This window comes from Schistocerca serialis, chromosome 10, assembly GCF_023864345.2.
Source record: "Schistocerca serialis cubense isolate TAMUIC-IGC-003099 chromosome 10, iqSchSeri2.2, whole genome shotgun sequence".
Classification (NCBI taxonomy): domain Eukaryota; kingdom Metazoa; phylum Arthropoda; class Insecta; order Orthoptera; family Acrididae; genus Schistocerca; species Schistocerca serialis.
In genome coordinates, this window is record NC_064647.1 from 192,098,468 (window position 1) to 192,119,125 (window position 20,658).

General features: G+C 43.0%; 1 protein-coding gene across 2 annotated transcripts in view; it reads left to right on the plus strand.

The window, feature by feature from the left end:
* LOC126424547 (neurofilament heavy polypeptide-like) overlaps positions 1-20,658 on the plus strand; it is a 38,629-nt gene that overhangs the window by 4,841 nt on the left and 13,130 nt on the right. For both annotated transcript variants that reach the window (XM_050087291.1, XM_050087292.1), the window contains exons 4-5: positions 12,113-12,264; positions 17,639-19,373. In XM_050087291.1, coding sequence (XP_049943248.1) covers positions 12,113-12,264; positions 17,639-19,373 — 1,887 coding nt within the window. The remainder of the gene's footprint in view (positions 1-12,112; positions 12,265-17,638; positions 19,374-20,658) is intronic.

Sequence of the window (20,658 nt, forward strand, 5' to 3'; positions counted from 1 at the left end):
CTAGGCTGTAGGGAAGGGACCGTTTGATGTGGAATGGGTGGCAGCTGTCATAATGGAGGTACTGTTGCTTGTTGGTGGGTTTGATGTGGACGGACGTGTGAAGTTGGCCATTGGACAGGTGGAGGTCAACGTCAAGGAAAGTGGCATGGGATTTGGAGTAGGACCAGGTGAAACTGATGGAACCAAAGGAGTTGAGGTTGGAGAGGAAATTCTGGAGTTCTTCTTCACTGTGAGTCCAGATCATGAAGATGTCATCAATAAATCTGTACCAAACTTTGGGTTGGCAGACTTGGGTAACCAAGAAGGCTTCCTCTAAGCGACCCATGAATAGGTTGGCGTACGAGGGGGCCATCCTGGTGCCCATGGCTGTTCCCTTTAATTGTTGGTATGTCTGGCCCTCAAAAGTGAAGAAGTTGTGGGTCAGGATGAAGCTGGCTAAGGTGATGGGTTTTCTCAGGCTTGTCTGATATTTTCTCAGGCTTGTCTGACATTTGGCATTACCCCCAAAGGCCTCACACTCAAAGTTCCCATCTCTGGCTGCAACCCTTCCTTCCATCAGTCCCTATACCAGTTCCAAACTGAACAATCCATTGCCCTCACCCACCTAATCCTTCACCTACACATCAACTCTGCCAATGAACACACCCGTCAACTCCTATCCTTAATAAAAGTCCTTAATCTTTCCTCTCCCACATCCACACTGGCTGTTCAGAGCATCCTCCTACAGGCCAACAGTAAATTAGAACAGCATGCCACCCTCCACCTCAAAAAACTATCCAATCTCCTGGTTTCCCACCTCCGGAAAGGCAACTCACTCACCCTTCACAACCTTTCCAGCAAACCTCAACCTCCTCTCATTGCACACAAACCCAGTCTCTCCCATCTACTCAATCTCCCACTTCCAGCTCCACTCCCTCCAAAACCTCAAAATTCCGATCAACACAATCTGGAACCACAACACCCTAATTCAGTAGTTAATCTTTCCTCCAAACCTCTCTCCCAATCCGAAACCTCTGTCCTATCCAAAGGCCTCACCTTCAGCCCCACTCCCAGATTCAACCAAACAGCCCTCGTCAAAGATTTACTGTCCTACACTCGTACTCTCTGCTGGAAGTATCACTTTGCCACGAAGAAAAATGATCCTAATCCTACTCCTAATGATCCGACTCCTCAAAACACCATCCAAATTGAACCCTGCCTGGAACAGTTCCGTCCTCCGTCACAGCGGGACCCACCTCCTCTTCCTCAAAATCACCCTCTCCAAACCTTCCAGGAATTTCTGACTTCCAGCCTTGCATCTCAATCCTTCTTAAAAAACCTTAATCCTACACCCAACATCACCACTGCTGAAGCCCAGGCTATCCGTGATCTGAAGGCTGACCGATCCATCGTCATTCTTCCTTCGGACAAGGGTTCCACGACCGTGGTACTTGATCGTCGTTAGTATGTGGGTGAGGGACTGCGTCAGCTTTCAGACAACACCACATACAAAGTTTGCCAAGGTAACCCCATTCCCGATGTCCAGGCGGAGCTTCAAGGAATCCTCAGAACCTTAGGCCCCCTGCAAAACCTTTCACCTGACTCCATCAACCTCCTGACCCCACCGACACCCCGCACCCCTACCTTCTACCTTCTTCCTAAAATCCACAAACCCAATCATCCCGGCCGCCCCATTGTAGCTGGTTACCAAGCCCCCACAGAACGTATCTCTGCCTACGTAGATCAACACCTTCAACCCATTACATGCAGTCTCCCATCCTTCATCAAGGACACCAACCACTTCCTTGAACGCCTGGAATCCTTACCCAATCTGTTACCCCCGGAAACCATCCTTGTAACCATTGATGCCACGTCCTTATACACAAATATTCCGCACGTCCAGGGCCTCGCTGCGATGGAGCATTTCCTTTGACGCCGATCACCTGCCACCCTACCTAAAACCTCTTTCCTCATCACCTTAGCCAGCTTCATCCTGACCCACAACTTCTTCACTTTTGAGGGCCAGACATACCAACAATTAAAGGGAACAGCCATGGGCACCAGGATGGCCCCCTCGTACGCCAACCTATTCATGGGTCGCTTAGAGGAAGCCTTCTTGGTTACCCAAGTCTGCCAACCCAAAGTTTGGTACAGATTTATTGATGACATCTTCATGATCTGGACTCACAGTGAAGAAGAACTCCAGAATTTCCTCTCCAACCTCAACTCCTTTGGTTCCATCAGTTTCACCTGGTCCTACTCCAAATCCCATGCCACTTTCCTTGACGTTGACCTCCACCTGTCCAATGGCCAACTTCACACGTCCGTCCACATCAAACCCACCAACAAGCAACAGTACCTCCATTATGACAGCTGCCACCCATTCCACATCAAACGGTCCCTTCCCTACAGCCTAGGTCTTCGTGGCAAACGAATCTGCTCCAGTCCGGAATCCCTGAATCATTACACCAACAACCTGAAAACAGCTTTCGCATCCCGCAACTACCCTCCCGACCTGGTACAGAAGCAAATAACCAGAGCCACTTCCTCGTCCCCTCAAACCCAGAATCCCCCACAGAAGAACCACAAAAGTGCCCCACTTGTGACAGGATACTTTCCGGGACTGGACCAGACTCTGAATGTGGCTCTCCAGCAGGGATATGACTTCCTCAAATCCTGCCCTGAAATGAGATCCATCCTTCATGAAATCCTCCCCACTCCGCCAAGAGTGTCTTTCCGCCGTCCACCTAACCTTCGTAACCTGTTAGTTCATCCCTATGAAATCCCCAAACCACCTTCCCTACCCTCTGGCTCCTATCCTTGTAACCGCCCCCGATGCAAAACCTGTCCCATGCACCCTCCCACCATTACCTACTCCAGTCCTGTAACCCGGAAGGTGTACACGATCAGAGGCAGAGCCACGTGTGAAAGCACCCACGTGATTTACCAACTGACCTGCCTACACTGTGATGCATTCTATGTGGGAATGACCAGCAACAAACTGTCCATTCGCATGAATGGACACAGGCAGACAGTGTTTGTTGGTAATGAGGATCACCCTGTGGCTAAACATGCCTTGGTACACAGCCAGCACATCTTGGCACAGTGTTACACCGTCCGGGTTATCTGGATACTTCCCACCAACACCAACCTATCCGAACTCCGGAGATGGGAACTTGCCCTTCAGTATATCCTCTCTTCTCGTCATCCGCCAGGCCTCAATCTCCGCTAATTTCAAGTTGCCGCCACTCATACCTCACCTGTCTTTCAACAACTTCTTTGCCTCTACACTTCTGCCTCGACTGACATCTCTGCCCAAACTCTTTGTCTTTAAATATGTCTGCCTGTGTCTGTATGTGTGGATGGATATGTACGTGTGTGCGAGTGTATACCTGTCCTTTTTTCCCCCTAAGGTAAGTCTTTCCGCTCCCGGGATTGGAATGACTCCTTACCCTCTCCCTTAAAACCCACTTCCTTTCGTCTTCCCCTCTCCTTCCCTCTTTCCTGATGAGGCAACAGTTTGTTGCGAAAGCTTGAATTTTGTGTGTATGTTTGTGTTTGTTTGTGTGTCTATCGACCTGCCAGCGCTTTTGTTCGGTAAGTCATCTCATCTTTGTTTTTATATATAATTTTTCCCACGTGGAATGTTTCCTTCCATTATATTAGTAGATGTTTTGTTTGATTTACTGCTGCTGAAAAGAGCATCTACATCTACAGTTTGCAAACACTGTGAAGTACATGACAGAGAGCTGCTGTCTGTTTCACCTTTGTTCCTCTTCCATCTGTGTATGGAGCACGGGAAGAATCACTGGTTAAACACCTCGATGAATGCAGTAATTAATATAAACGCAGCTTCACAGTCTCTGTGTGAGCGACGCAGAGGAGGCTGTAGTGTACTTGTAAATGCCTCACTCAATAGTGTTTCAAGAAACATTCTAAGTGGACTTTGATGAGGGAGTTGGCGTCTGTCTTCAAAGAGTCTGCCCATTCAAGGTTTTCAGCATTTCTTTAGTGCTTTCACACAAATGGTGCAAACCTGTGAACTTTTGTGCTGCTCATCTTCGTATACGTTCAGTGTCCCATATTAGTCCTGTTTTGTATGCATCCTGCACGCACTCAAACAACATTCTCGAGTGGTTTGCACAAACGAGTCATGACCAGTCTCCTTCATTTGTAATGTAAGTTTGTTAGCGAGTGTAACCTTCCACGTTGCGCTATTCGTAGTATAGTACTGTGAGTGCCGTTTTCAGGCACGGGATGAGTTAGTCACTGTTCCTAAGTACCTCGAGATCTCTCCGACTGCTATCAAGCAATTGCAAGCTGCTGTGAATGGGTATGTTGGACAAACTTCTGGGAGTTGTGTATCATAAGTATCGAAGGTACCGTTAAGTACTGGTATCTCCTGTGGACACTCTCCTCTAGGGAACACTGGATTTATCACTACTTGTCCACTTGAGTATGAGTGGTGTCTCAGTGGGAGGACTATGCTTCCTGTACAGTGAAGATGGGGACTGGGAGAACTCAGGGTGCAATAGCCGTCCCTGTTACTGAAAAGTTTGAGGTGCTGTCTTCCTCCAAAACTGAAACTGAGCCAATGAGACTAAGTTCACCTGTTTGGAAACTTCCATTGTCTTTTTGTCAAAAGAAGCCAAATGCAAAAGGGTAGGGGTCTATTAATTGCAGGAAGTCAAAATGTACAGCAAATAAGGACAGTGAGGGATGGGGAAGAAACCCAGCTGCACTCTGTGTTTATGCTTGGAGATATGCTATAGAGACTATTCCAGCTGCCATTGAGGAACAGGCTGCACCTTCAGAAAGGGTTTGGCGGCCGTAGGGTTCCTGAGCTGGGGACAGCTAAGCACCCCCAGTCCCCAGTCACCGTAAGCTTAGGGCACGGTTCAGCGACCACCATGCGGCGCGGCCGTGGAACGTTGTGTGTCTCAGGGAACTGGGATCTTGGCTTGACTGTGATGATGGAATAAACCTCTCAAAAAAAACCTTAATCTCGAGGTCTGCTGTGCACTGATGAGATGCATGGCTGTTGTGGTGGAACATTCGTTAGTGGACAACCTCTGGGGAACCAGCCACACTTCAGTTGTACAAGGCTTACCTAAACCCGCAGTGCTCTGTCTAGGTGAACTTCTATTTCCCTAGCTGCTTGTGGTACTGAAATGGATCCTTCGATGTTTCATCTTCCACCTCATAGCAGAATGGATGGACTGCTGGTGGGTACTAATGCCCAATCAAATAAGAGGGCTTGTGTAGCCAGTCTTCTAGAGTCAGGGGTTATACAGAATTTGTCCATGAATAGCAACAGAATGTATACTGCCAGTCAGAATGTGTTTTTAATAGTGAAATGGAAAGAGGGCAGTTTTGCAAAAGCTACGGCTTTTTATATACAACAAGGTTGGAGGGCATCGCAGGTTCATTGAAGTTTGTCAAACGACTGCATAATGGCACACTGTTCTTTGAAACTGCTAGTTCCCAACAAGCAACAAACCTCTGGAAAGCTAAATGCCTCAGAGAGTCATATAGAACAAAGTGAGAATTACATCAAAATGTTAGTTGTCACAATTGAGCTACTGTAGCCCATTACTAACAATATTGTAAGGTGCTTGAAAATGTCATGGGCAAGGCAAAGAGTATTTGGTACACAAATAGAATAGCTAATTCACAGGCTAAAATTAAGGAAGTGTCTGGTCGGTCTACAATGGGAAGGCAGTTCATAGTAAAAATATTTCTGTTACTGATAAGTCTGGTTTAACAATCACTTTCTGAACATTGCTGGTGAATTAAATAAAAACTTAGTTTTTTCAGAATAGATAACAAACCTGTTCACCAAATGGTGGCAAAACACATACACAAAAGTCTGTTGTAATTGACAAGCTTTTGGAGCCAGAGGCTCCTTCAGGCAGTAGGGTTGAAGAGGAAGGAAGAATGATGAAGAAAAAGGACTTGAGAAGTCCAGGAAAACAGGTAGATTTTGGGAAAGTCACCCAGAACCACTGGTCAGGGAAGACTTACCATACAGGATTAGAAGGAAAGACTGATTGTTGGGGATCAGTCTTGGGACAATCAGCCTTTCCTTCTCATCATGTACGGTAAGTCCCCCCGACCTGCGGTTCTGGGTCACTTTCACAAAATCTACCCATTTTCCTACACCTCTCCAGTACTTTTCCTTCACCCTTCTACCTTCCCCTTCAGCCCTCCTGCCTGAAGGAGGAGCCTCTGGCTCTGAAAGCTTGCCAATCACAACTGTCTTTTATGGATGTGTTCTGCCGCCGCTTCGTGAGTAGAATTTTTATCTGTCTAATTAAATAATTTTCTCAATAATTGAGTGTTTTCATTGTTGTATTAGTTTCTACAGGGAATTGTCTAACTCTCTCGGAAAATGCCTTTCCGAGACTGATGTCTGAAACGCTCCTCTGTGATACTGGCAAGGGGGAGATTTAGTGAATAATTAAATCACTGAAGATTAAGGACTCTCATGGATACGATGGAGTACCTAGCAGAATATTAAAGTTCTGTGCTGCACATGTTAGCCCTGGGCTTGGTCATATTTGTAATTTTTCCTTTTAGAATGGTCAATTTCCTGAACAATTAAGGTACTCAGTACTAAAGATGGTTTATAAAAAGGGAGAAAGGGATAATGTAGACAATTTTAAACCTATTTGTATGCCATCAATGTTTTCTAAAGTTATTGAAAAAGGCTGTGTATGTTAGGGTAATTGATCATTTTATTTCTCATAACTTGCTATCAAATGTGCAGTTCGGTTTTAGACATGGTTTAACAACTGAAAATGCTATATTCTCATTTCTCTGTGAGGTACTGGATGGATTAAACAAAAGGTTTCGAATGCTAGGCATCTTTTTTGATTTAACTTAGGCGTTTGATTGTGTCGTCCAGAAGTTGGACAGTTATGGAATACAGGGAGCAGCTCACAATTGGTTCAAATGCTAAATCACAGTAAGGCTCACTTTTTACATTTTCTAACACACAATTCAACAAAACCTGACATTTTAGTTTCACAGAATGAGCATACGATTAGTGAAACTGAACAGTTCAATTTTCTTGGTGTTCAGACAGATAGTAAACTGCCACAGAAAGCCCACATTCAGGATCTTCTTCAAAGACTTGATGCTGCCGTTTTTACTATTCAAACGGTATCAGAAATGAGTGATAGTTCGACATGAAAAGTAGTCTACTTTGCTTATTTTAATTTGCTTATAATGTATGGTATTATATTTTGAGGTAACTCTTCCCAGTCTCAGAAACAGATGGTTCAGGCAATAAGTGGTGTAAGTTTGTGAACCTCTTGTCGAGCCCTGTTCACTAGTCTAAGTATTCTGACGTTGGCCTGTCAATATATATATTCTTTACTGTCGTTTCTTGTTCACAATATCATCTTATTCCCAAGAATTAGCAGCTTTCACTCAGTTAATACTAGGCAGAGATTAAGAGATCCAATCTGCATTTGGACTGCACTTTCTTGACTCTTTTGCAGTACACTGCTGCATCCATTTTCAGTAAGCTACCACAAGAATACAAACATGTTCAAATCAAAGCTGACGAGTTTCCCCATGTGCCACTAATTCTATTCTGTCGAGGGGTTCCTTGCAAAATGAAACTGATTCCTGTGTTATATTGTTGATTACATTTACATAAACTTATGGCTTGCCTTTTTGGTTAATAAACATTTTATTTTATTGATGAGTGGGCTGAGGAGGGGATCGTTGAAATACAGAATATATTGGAAAAGGGCGGATGGTGATCTCATAAAATCTGATTCCATTATCCTTAACGTTCAATAGTACAAAACTCCCAGAGTATGTAAAGGCAGGTTTTCTTAGGTCTAAGCATACAGCCATATGTCCATAATCCAATGCACTGTTTCAAGTGCCAGCACTTTAGGCATACCTCTTTAAGATGTAAGGGTGAAGCCACTTGTGACAAAGCCGCCCATCGTGGGCATTGGCTGCTCCTCCCTACCAAAGTGTGTAAATTGGTCTTGGGATCACACTGTCTGGAGTAGAGATTTCAGATCTTCCTTGAAAAGCGGGAGATATTGGAGGTAAAGACTTCAAAGCACATCCCATATGGAGAGGCCAAGATGATCTAAAAGGCCATGCAGCCTCCCACATTCACTCCATCTTTTGCTTCTGCCCTTAAAAAGCCTATTTTGGCAGTCAATACTTCTATGCAAATGGAGGTTGGTAGTGTCAGCATTAGTACCTGCGTGTATTAGGGTACTTGTCAAGCTGCTGCTGTTTTCAAGCCCATCACCCCTCCACAAACATCAGTGAAAGCCACAGTTACCACCATTCCCTTAGCTCACAGTACCTCTAAGGCAGAGCCTTGTAAAATATCCAGTGCTACCTCTGCCACTGTTGCGGTAGTTCCCACAAAGCCCTCTCAGTCCAACAAAGCAAATGTGAAGCTTCTGCCACAGGCGAAAACAGGTGGTAGACCGTCAGACGATGTCAGTGTCATTTGACTTGTGGCTCTACTGCTTCTGCTTCAGAGCCAATGGACTGCGCGGGGCAAGCATGTTGCACTAAAACTGAAATTTCAACTGTTGTGAGATATTCACAGATGCAGAAGGACAGGGTGAAAATCCAACTACCACGATAAATGGCTCCTTTATTACAGTGGAACATGAATGGGTTCGGGGCCCATAGGGAGGAACTGAAACTCCTGGCGCAGGCCTAACCCATGTGCTTGTGTTTACAGGAATACATTTCAAAGTTAGAGATGTCACTGTAAGGATGACCTGAGTGGGGAATGAGCCAAGGGAGGCGTTATTCTGTTTGTCAATAACACATACCACTCCTCTGCTCTCCCCTTACTTACTGACCAACAAGTAGTAGCCGCTCTAGTTCATGCGAGTTCAGTGATCACTATCTGCTCCCTGTACTTAACTCTGCAGGATGCAGTAGACTCTGATGCTCTCACAGGCTGTATTGAACAACTCCCCACCCATTTCTCCTACTGGGTGATTTAAATGCCCATAATGTATTATAGGACTCACACTATACTTGCCCCAGAGGTTGAGTGTTGGAGGACCTCATGATGTTGCAGGAGCTGTGCATCCTTAACTCAGTCAGTTCCATACATCTCTTGGCTGCTACTGGGTCATCCTCTGCCATAAACCTCTCTTTCTTCTCTCCAGCCCTTGCACACTCAGCACAGTGGGAAGCAACTAATGACTTTCATTCCAATGATTGCTTCCCATTGTCGATCCACCTAGTGGATGGAGGATTCCTGAAACAGAAGCCATCAATATGGATGTTCAGCAGGGTTAACTGGGTGCTGTTCAGCACAGTTGGCTGTGTTTGATCACCAGGGCAGCATACAGGACTGGATGGAAAACATCTTGCATGTGATCCCTTAGGCTGCTGACCTATCTGTACCAAAGTTTTTAACTCGTCTTAGTAGGCAACCTGTACCTTGGTGGACAGATGAGTATTGTTACGCCATACAGGACAGGCGTATGGCTTTTCGATGGTTTAAATGCTGCCCAACAGCAGATGACCTCACAGCCTTTAGAGTCGGAGGGCCAAGGCTCGAAGCGTCATTAAGGAGAACAAGACACAGTCGTGACAAGCATTCCAGGACTCCATCAACCATTTCACTTGTTAGACGGAAGTATGGGAAGCTAGTGCTGAAACAGAGGTGTCTCCAAATGATGCCCAGAGACATTGCTCAGACCCTGGTCAGTCATTTTGCACAAACTGCAGCCGATACAGGCTAGGATCTGGCAGTTTGCTGCTACCGAGCAATTGCTTTAAAGCAGAAGCAATGAAAAGAAGACAAAAAAAAGCCTTAAAAGTAGACAGATCAATCACCCAGCAATTTAATGAAGGCTAGAAAGTTGCGAATACTGGCTGAGAGGGCCACTGAACTGAGTGGAATTGATGAAGAGATCAGTTTCCTGTCACAGACATGTTTAGACTGATTTTCATTGATTGATTCTAATTGTTTGTTTGAATTTTTGTTGTTTGACAAAACACTGTGTATTATTTGGCAGAGAAAATATCTTTTTTTGCTCCCCAATACTGTTCTTATTTTTGAAACTTTGTTATCATGTTACACAACATATTCCTTTTATGCTTCTTGTCCAATTTCATACATCATCTTCCCTGAAAAGTTCGTAAATCTTGTGTGGGAGAAGGAGTGAAAACTTGCTGTTAATTTGAAGTTTGAGTTAACTTATTAATAAACACAAAATCCTTCAACTCAAAATTTGTCAGGGAAAACTGCTAAAACTGTGTCTGGAAATCAGGGAACTGCCAAGGAATTTTACTTGGGAAACTTGGGGCAACGCTGATGGTCATCTACAGGGGCTAGCAATTACAATTTTCTGCTGGCCTAACATTTCACTTATGCTCTGATAGTAATCACTCCTTTCAAATAAATAACCAGTTATCACTGTGATTCTTTGAGAAGTCAGTGTGCATTTTAATCCACTATGATATTTATGTACAATGAGGTGAGTCACAGTTGCAAATTTATTGGTGAATGTTTTAAGTGGAGTACTTCAGTCAGTTTTGGAGGATGCAAAGCATTGGCAAACATGCAGTGTTTGTGTAACTCCATGAATTTGTTGTACGAGGGCAGTTCAATAAGTAATGCAACACATTTTTTTTCTCGCCCAATTTTGGTTGAAAAAACCGGAAATTTCTTGTGGAATATTTTCAAACATTCCCGCTTCGTCTCGTATAGTTTCATTGACTTCCGACAGGTGGCAGCGCTGTACGGAGCTGTTAAAATGGCGTCTGTAACGGATGTGCGTTGCAAACAACGGGCAGTGATCGAGTTTCTTTTGGCGGAAAACCAGGGCATCTCAGATATTCATAGGTGCTTGCAGAATGTCTACGGTGATCTGGCAGTGGACAAAAGCACGGTGAGTCGTTGGGCAAAGCGTGTGTCATCATCGCCGCAAGGTCAAGCAAGATTGTCTGATCTCCCGTGTGCGGGCTGGCCGTGCACTGCTGTGACTCCTGCAATGGCGGAGTGTGCGAACACACTCGTTCGAGATGATCGACGGATCACCATCAAACAACTCAGTGCTCAACTTGACATCTCTGTTGGTAGTGCTGTCACAATTGTTCACCAGTTGGGATATTCAAAGGTTTGTTCCCGCTGGGTCCCTCGTTGTCTAACCGAACACCATAAAGAGCAAAGGAGAACCATCTGTGCGGAATTGCTTGCTCGTCATGTGGCTGAGGGTGACAATTTCTTGTCAAAGATTGTTACAGGCGATGAAACATGGGTTCATCAATTCGAACCTGAAACAAAACGGCAATCAATGGAGTGGCGCCACACCCACTCCCCTATCAAGAAAAAGTTTAAAGCCATACCCTCAGCCGGTAAAGTCATGGTTACAGTCTTCTGGGACGCTGAAGGGATTATTCTGTTCGATGTCCTTCCCCATGGTCAAATGATCAACTCTGAAGTGTATTGTGCTACTCTTCAGAAATTGAAGAAACGACTTCAGCGTGTTCGTAGGCACAAAAATCTGAACGAACTTCTCCTTCTTCATGACAACGCAAGACCTCGCGCAAGTCTTCGCACCCGAGAGGAGCTCACAAAACTTCAGTGGACTGTTCTTCCTCATGCACCCTACAGCCCCGATCTCGCACCGTCGGATTTCCATATGTTTGGCCCAATGAAGGACGCAATCCGTGGGAGCACTACGCGGATGATGAAGAAGTTATTGATGCAGTACGACGTTGGCTCCGACATCGACCAGTGGAATGGTACCGTGCAGGCATACAGGCCCTCATTTCAAGGTGGCGTAAGGCCGTAGCATTGAATGCAGATTACGTTGAAAAATAGTGTTGTGTAGCTAAAAGATTGGGGAATAACCTGGTGTATTTCAATGCTGAATAAAACAACCCCTGTTTCAGAAAAAAAATGTGTTGCATTACTTATTGAACTGCCCTCGTATTTTAATCCTTACTAAATGTTGCATATTAGAACACTGCTATCTTCAGTACAGATTTTTGTAGCTATTTCACAAAGATTACATCTCGCATAGTGATGGAACCATAAGCTACACGTTACTGAAGACAATGTTTATATTTAAAATATTTTGTTCAATTTGATCTTGTGACATATTTTCCTTTTCAGGAGGTTTCAGGTTTAAATCTGAGCAGCAATGGGATACTGGAAGTTACGGACGGTTCGGAGAAATTTTCACACCAGATGCCGAGTTGCTTGCTGGAGGTTTGACTTCACTACCATTCTACAAGAGGCTCAACATAGATAAAACATTGTTTTCAGTAAGCACTTCATGAGATTGTGTATGACTTACTCAGATTATAAATTTGTTCTTAAATTGATGTACAAGGGCTGTCTGAAAAGTTCTCTACTTTTCTCAGAGGTCACAGCACTATTCCCATTATTTTTTCCCCTTACTTTGGTACATGTGTTAGTAAATTCCACATAAAACTGGAAGTCATGCCGGGCAACAGCTGACTGAAGGCATTCATTTGAAGCAGTTGTGATGCACATGATGTTGAAAATAGCAAGTATCATACAGTGATTAAATTCTGTGTAAAATAAGGTTTAACTTAGGCTGAAATTCATTTATGGCTTGTAAATGTGTATGACAACTCCTCACCTTTGATCTCCACCTTGAAGTGATGTGGCCGTGAAAGCTTATAACATGATAAACACGAAGGACATCCAAAAAGTGCAAGCACACTGGGAATCATTGACAGAGTACAAAATATGATTTTGGAAGATTGGCATATAAAGATGTGTAAAATTACTAATCCCTCTATGGATATCAAAAGAACGTGCTGTTTACATCTTGCACTAGGAACTGAACATGAGAAAGCTTTGCGCAAGGTGGGTGCCACATGTACTTGCTGCGCATCACAAATGCATTCCCAGGACACTTTCTAAAAAGTACTTGGTGCGTTTTAAAGAAAACAGAAGTTACTTTTTGTGCCAGTGCATGACATTGGGTGAAACGTGAATTCTCCACTACTCCCGAATCCAAACAGTAGTCTGTGCAGTGGATGGAAGCAGGCTCTTCAGTTTCAAAGAAGCCAAGGACGGTGCCATCGGTGGGAAAGATCAGGCATCTGTGTTTTGGGATGCGGAAGGAATTTTTGTTGGTTGGCTGTCTCAAAAAAGGTGAAACCGTAACTGGAGAATAGTAATCTCAACTTCTAATGAAACTGGATGTAAGCATTTGCAGAAACGGTCGTGGCTTAAAGAAGAAAAATTTGAATAATGCACCTGCCTACAAAAGTGTCATGGCACTGAGGAAATTAACAAATTAGCATTATGAAGTGCTCGGACATTCAGCACCTTTCATTCAATCCAGAATCCATTGTAGTTCTAGATAGGTACTTTACAACACTTCCAGAGGAACATTGCAGAGAATGGATAATGGCACTAGAACACCACTGGATGAAATGTATTGATATTAGAGAAGATTGTTGAAAAATGAAATTTCTTTGAAAGCATAAATTGTCATTTTCACTGTCAGGCAGAGAACTTTTCAGACCTCTCTTTTAACTTCATTTTGGAGCATATAGTTTTTGAGAGACCCTTTGTGTAGAGTTGTCTGCTGCCTCTGTACTCTATCTGGCCATACCATTTGTAGGAACAACTCACTTTGTGGAAACTTCAGCTTTTATGTCCTTTCACCTCTTTTCCAGTTGTAGATGAGCTGAAGAAAGTGCACCTATACACGCCCAGATACTCACCACTGTGTATTTTCATTTAGAGTATATAGTCACCTGAGGTCCTTTAGTGTCCCCATTTGTCTAAGTCTCATCTTTTTCTGGTCCATGTGCCACACTTCACAGAAAACATGGTTGATATTACAACACACAATTTGAATAATGACATTTATTTCAAAAGATAGATATTACATTTACATCAATACTTTCAGACCACAGTGGCAGATGGGACGTCTCATTGTGCCATTTGTTAGGGCTTGTTTCCATTCTATTTGTGTGTAGAGTGCAGCAGAAATTATTGCTGAATGAGCTCAGGTTGCACTGTAATTAGAACAGTCTGCTTTTCACAATTCTTACACAAGCAATATATATCTCTCTTGGAACTGGTTCTTGTAAGTAGATTTTCTGAGGATAGCTTGTCTTTGTCAGTCAGTGCCAGTTTTTTCAGTCCATCCCTCAGCCCAGATGGTTATCGTTGAAACAACCTGTTTCCGGTTATATCATTTTTTATTTATTTATTTATTTTTTTCAATACCAGTTGGACCAGACTATTATAACCACTCAAAAGATCCGGCTTCTGAAATAAGGAATTTTTGGGTTTTTTTCCCTATTATATCATGTAATAAACATAGAAATCGAACAAAGTCTGAAAAATTTTGATTCCCTCAGTTATAGTATGCAAAGAATCAAAATAGTAAATTAAATAGGCAAATAAAAGAAAACTTAGTCTATCTGCTGTTTGTTGCTTTTGTGAAAAAGTGATAAGTAGTTAACTACTACACCATATCACCAGTATTCTCCTACAGATTCTAATTTATTGAAACATTGCTTAAAAATCATGTTGTAATTGGGGATTGTACCATTATTTGGATGTTATGAATATTCAGTGCTAAAGAATGAAAACTGAAGTTGAAGAACTTTATTTTCGGTGTTAATTTGTTTGTTTTCAAGAGCTACAAGCAGATAAATGCATGTTATTTAGACACAGGCAGCAGATCAACTACTTTCTATTTTCATTGGAAACTATAAATGAACCATTAAGCTTTCAGTTCCTACTTGTAATATGTAACAAGTTTGTTCTGGCTCCTCCCGTTTTTAATCATTTTAAGCAAATGGAGCATTGTACTTCATTGATACCAGACTTCTGTAAAAACTTCCAGACTAAGAATGATGCCATTCTGTAATACAATTGACATCCAACAATGGCAGTGAGAAACTACAATGTAGACCAGATTGGACAAGTCTTGCACACTGCATGTACACGAGTACCAGCTGACATGCCACATTATTTTTTCAGCAATTCTGTACCAGTTCTTATGCCTTGTGTTGCTCGTTTCTGTTGGAATTGTTATTAAAGCAACATTTTGCATTTATTATAACAACTCAGTGTTTCAAAGCAATGCAAATTTTACAAATAAGAATTACTCGTTCTTCAAAAGCAGTTTATTTAAAAATGAAAAATTTTAGATCTGCTGCTATGGTTAATTGACATTTTTGTCCTTGTATATAACCTCTGTTTACATTCCAAGACCTGCTGCTTTGTGTAGGCTTCTGCCTTTTGACTCATACATTTAGATGCAGGCTCTGTTCCTCGAGTTTTATTGTCTTTTAAACTCATTTCACTCTCTGAACACCGGAAGAGTCCCAAGAAAAAAGTTTTGTTGTTTTCTGTTAAAAACATTGCCACACGTGAAATATTGGGATAACAGCATAGCAATGCAGTCCCAGAGACAGAAGTAATTTTTAATGTTTTGTGGAAGAAAATCTTGTATTGCAAGGGTGTTCGATGGCTCAAAAAGAGTGAGCGAGTAAGTTACCCAGTCACCTTTTTACACACTATACAGTGCATAACATTAAAATATTTTATGTTAACATCAAATATAGATTTAAGTGCTAGGCATTTGTTGGAGTGTAGCCTTCTATAGAAGTGAAACATGGGCAATGTACAAATCAGATGAGAAGAGAACAGAAGCTTTGGCAATGTGGTGCTACAGAAGAATATTGGAAATTGGATGGGTAGATTACATAACTAATGTGGAGGTACTGAGCAGAATTGGAGGGAAATGAGCAAGGAGGGGGGAAGAGTCGTAGTTGCAGTAGTTACTATGAAGAGCAGAGGCTTTCACGGGATAGAGGAATGTGAGAGCAACATTAAACCAATCTTCAGATTGAAGACCATGATAACAACAACAAAAGCATAATTCAGTATGAAATTTGAGCTGCCTATGGTGATAGAAACATGGGCCAAACTGTTTTCAAAGTTTTGCATGGAAATTCGCATAACTCCCCTGCTGTAAAATGGCATCTAAATTCTAATGTTTGAAAGAAACAGCTAAATAATCAATAAAAATCATTGTAATAATATGTCTCTTTTCGGAATGAACATAAAATACAGAACTTGTTTGGATGTTTCCAGTTTCAAGTAATTGTTTTTGTACACTATCTCCTCCGTTTTTAAGGTATTATAACAAAAGTTTGTTCAGTTCAGCAGCCACTCTTGGTAATGAGGCTTGTAACATTTGAGACTAGTGTCTAAATAAAGAACAAAATGTATGTATACTGAATAGTTATTTTATAAAACAACTATATAATTTGGGTAGAGCTTTCTGTGCTCTTGCTTCCACTGTCTCTGTTCCTCCCCCTCCGCCCTTTCCCCACGCAATACAGAAGAAACGTTTTTTGCTTGCTCTCAGCATGATGCATCTGGGAAAATATTGCACCAGTTTTATAATTCTTTCCGCAGTCTTAGATATTAAACTTTTCTTTTAGTTTCCAGCTAGGTTGCACTTTTTCTCTGCAAAGAAACACTATCTTGTGGACAGCAGTTGTCAGTCTCGTAAGGTGAAAGAGGCGCTCTCTCTCTCTCTCTCTCTCTCTCTCTCTCTCTCTCTCTCTCTCTCTCTCAGTGGTGTGTGTGTGTGTGTGTGTGTGTGTGTGTGTGTGTGTGTGTGTGTGTGTGTTTCATTGCAAAGCCCTCCGCAAAATTTCCTCAAATCAAAAATAAAACTGGTGAGTTTTATTTACATAAGATTGGAGTTAATTGTTAATAATTGGTAATTATGGTATGGTATTTTAGTTCTTAAAAACAATAGTGCCTTGCTGTACAAAGTGTTTTATATGTCATTCTTAGGTAGAATATACCCCTTTCCATGATCAAAGGATTTTTCACATACTAAGTTGGAAACCATTCTTATTTTTATTTGGCCATGAACTTCATTGTCAAAAAGTGCTATGATAATAATTTCATTAGAAAAGTACCACAGGTGGTAATGGAAACTTACTCTCAGTTGATTTTGCAGTTGATTTATCCTCAAATTTTGACATTTTCAAAATGTAAAAGTCTAATTTTGTGCTGTCACCACTGAACTAAACCCCATCCAGGGTTTAACATAGAATTTTGCTGTGAAAAAGTGATGTCTTGAAACACTCATTTGTATTTTGTAGTGATTTTAAATTGAATTTGCAGCAAATGTATTTTCAAAGAATAACTTTCTTGACCCTCCAAAAAACAATATGTGCATGGTAGTCATTTGTCAGCCAGCCCCACCCATCCTGCAATCAGATTGAAAAGCTTTTCTTTTGCAGAATTTGGATGCTGCGATTTTCACCATGAAATTAATCTCGAGTGTCCAAAGACTGAAAGCTTGTTTTTTTCTTTTTCTTCACATAATGTACTGTAGTATTGTACTCTGATGCGAATTTCTGTATTTGAAAGGATATTTCTGACCCAGAATAGATGTTATCGGCATTCAGGATGTTAAAGTTTTTTAGATGTATAAACCTCACATTCTGTAATCTTAAATTAAAACATTTTCTTGTGAGACTCATCTTATTCAATACAAAAGCTCTTTCCTGACTAAGTATACGTGTATGCTGTGTGTTCTGTCCCTGTTTAGTGTGTTGTTGTGCCACTGCTGTTATTTTAATGTATATTAACTGGTTTTTCTTTTTTTCTTAGGAGGATGAGATCCAAAGGATGGACAGATGTGCAAAGGAAAATTACAGAGCATATGAGAAATTGAGTAAGTCCAAACCAAAACCAAAGGTAGCTGCCACTGACTTGTTCAAGATTGATCAGGCAGAGAAGTACAGTGTTGTGGATCAGGTAAATGAACAGACTGTAGAACTGAGTACAAACACAAGCAAACCTGTATTTTCGGTAGAAGAGTTCCCAGAGAGAACACCTGCAGAACTTACACTCTCGCCACATCCTGCCAGCAGCAATGCGAGACCAAATGACCACAGCAGGGAGGGTAGGGTGCCCATTGCACGTGTTCCCGAAGGGCCTGTGCAAGATCTTCACTTTGGAAAGCCACCACCATCGTCACTTGATGCTGCTGAAAACTTGCACTCACAGAAACCCGACAGAGAGCGTACGCCTCTCCGAGACAGTGCCCGGGATGTGACGTCACCAGAGTTCCATTTTGAGAGAGCACCACCACCTTCGTACACCTTAGGGAATCTGAAGTCTCCATTTCACAGCAGGGAGAGCACACCGGCAAAAGAAACTGCACCTGCGACAGTTGTCGGAAAGCCACCACTGTCCTCATTCGGTGCAGCTGAAAACCTGCACTCACAGACACCCGACAGAATGCATACACCTCCCCGAGACAGTGGCCGGTGTGCAGTGTCACCAGAGTTCCATTTCGAAAGAGTGCCACCACCTTCGTATGCATCTGGGAATATGAAGTCTCCATTTCAGAGTAGGGAGAGCACACCGGCAAAAGAAACTGCACCTGTGACAGTGTCTCGAGGCTCTGGCAACTTGCAAGCTCCTGTGTCTCGGGCCGTCTCAGACGGACGGGTCACAGGTCGAGAAGGTACACCCGAGCCCACAGCTCCAGCTCCACCTGTCCGGGAGAGGGAAACTGTGCGAGATGACCATCCGGGTGCCGCAAAGTTCGCTTCTTCAGTCGGCACGCCATCTGAGGATGTTTCTCTCAGAGGTGGAGCATTGGTCGGGGAACACGATGACGATAGTGCCTTGCGAGAGACCTCCCCGGTACGGAAAGCTACGTACGACCACCCACGAATCACGCCTTCTGCCTCTCGGGAATCGAAACACACTCTCGACAAAATTCCTTCAGAAATGGAAACAGTTGGAAGGGAAGAGATTCCGAGAGAGCCAGTTCTTCAGAGGAATGGTGCAGATGTGCGGGAAGACCTGACACACCAGAAGTCTCCTCATGAAAGAGACATAGTTTCAGAGCAGAAGTTGGAGGAAAATGGGCAGATTTGCACAGAAAATGACAGTTATTCGAAGAAAGGAGGAAAGTCGGATATTAAAAAACCGGATGGCCAGCAGAGAGGTGGAGGGAGGCACGGTCGGAGAAAGAAAGGGCAGAATGCGTCGGCTCGAGGCGGGGAGCAGCTCCGGGTGGGGTCCGCTGATGTGGCAGAACCGGAGGTGGAGGCTAGTGTCCACACTACCGCGAAAGCCGACGTGCAGGAGGAGACGAGGCACGAGGAACCGCGTCCAGCCGAAGGGGCGAAAAAGAAACCGGAGCGACCGCCACCTCCGGCAGTACTACAGCGGGATCGTCAACAGTCACCTCTGCCGGCACCACAGCCGAGCTCTGCTCCGGCTGTTGTTGGACAGCCCGAAACCAAAGCTACACAGCCTTTGGCCAACAAACCTGAGGAACCAAAGGCTCAACAAGTGAAAGTGCCTGCGACATCTCCTGACAGCCAAGGTTTGTTTTTCATTTTTTTCTTCTTCTTCTTCTGCTGCAGCTGCTGCCGCCGCCGCCGTCTCTGCTGATTCTGTTAGCCACATTTAATAGCAGTGACTGGTGTTTGTATTGTCTCTCCTGCAAGTCAGTCGTACACCAACCATAAATATTTAACAGAGAACTGTATTCTCTCTCTCCCCTTCTTTTCTTTGACCTTTGGCAGCAAGTTAGAGAATTGGCTGAAATTGGAAGGTGTCTCACAGACGCCATCTGCTTTTATGTCTGTATACCTTGAAATACTGTGCAGAAGGTAATGGTAGTGTGCCAGTATCGTTTTATGCGCTTCATATTGTGTGAGCACGCTGTGCCCTGAACTGCGGACATTCCTGATGTAGAGTGGCCTACATGCCTCGAAGGTGCATCAGCTCCAACCACAACAGAGGAGTAGCTGTGAAGAGGACAAATTAACCAGTAGTTCGTTAAGGAGGGCACCAATGTATCAGTAGCTCTATGAGCAATAGTCTGAGTGTGGCTTTGTAACAACAGCCAGCATTGCCTCGCTTTGTGGGTACTGTGGATGGCTGAAAGCATAGGTAGATTATAGCTATTATTTTTTTCTTGGGGGTCGTACAACTCTACTGTAGGACTTGATGATCATGGCATCGTTTTAGGTAAAATATTTCGGGGGTAAAATAATCTCCCATTTGGATTTTGCGCCAGGGACTACTCAAGAGGTCATCAGGAAAACGATATTGGCATGCTGCAGGTCAGTGTGTGGAATGTTAGATCCTTTAATCAGATAGGAAGATTACAGAACTTAAAAAGGAAAATGGAGATATGTTGAAGATATAGTGAAAATTAACGAAGTCAGTAGCAGGAAGAATAGGGGATAATTCAGGACTAGATGTAATAATTAGTGAATAGGAATGCAGGTAACTTTCTATGAACAGCATAGTGAACACATTATTGTAGTCAAGGTAGACACGATGCCAGCACCCACCCCAGTATTACAGGTTTATATGCCTTCTAGCTCTGCTACTGAAGAGATTGAAACTGTGTTTGTTGATTGGAACTGTGTTTGTTAAGATAAAAGAAATTATTCAGATAGTTACACAAGAGAGAAAAAGTTGTGACTTAGGAAAACAAACAGAAGGAAAAACATTAGGAGAACATGGATAGGAGGAAAGGAGTGAAGGGTTTCTGCCTGGTGGAATTATGCACAGAATGTAATTTAATCATTTCTAACGGTTCGTTTGCATTGGGGAAAAGGGTTGTATACCTGGAAACACTGGAAGGTGTGACATAG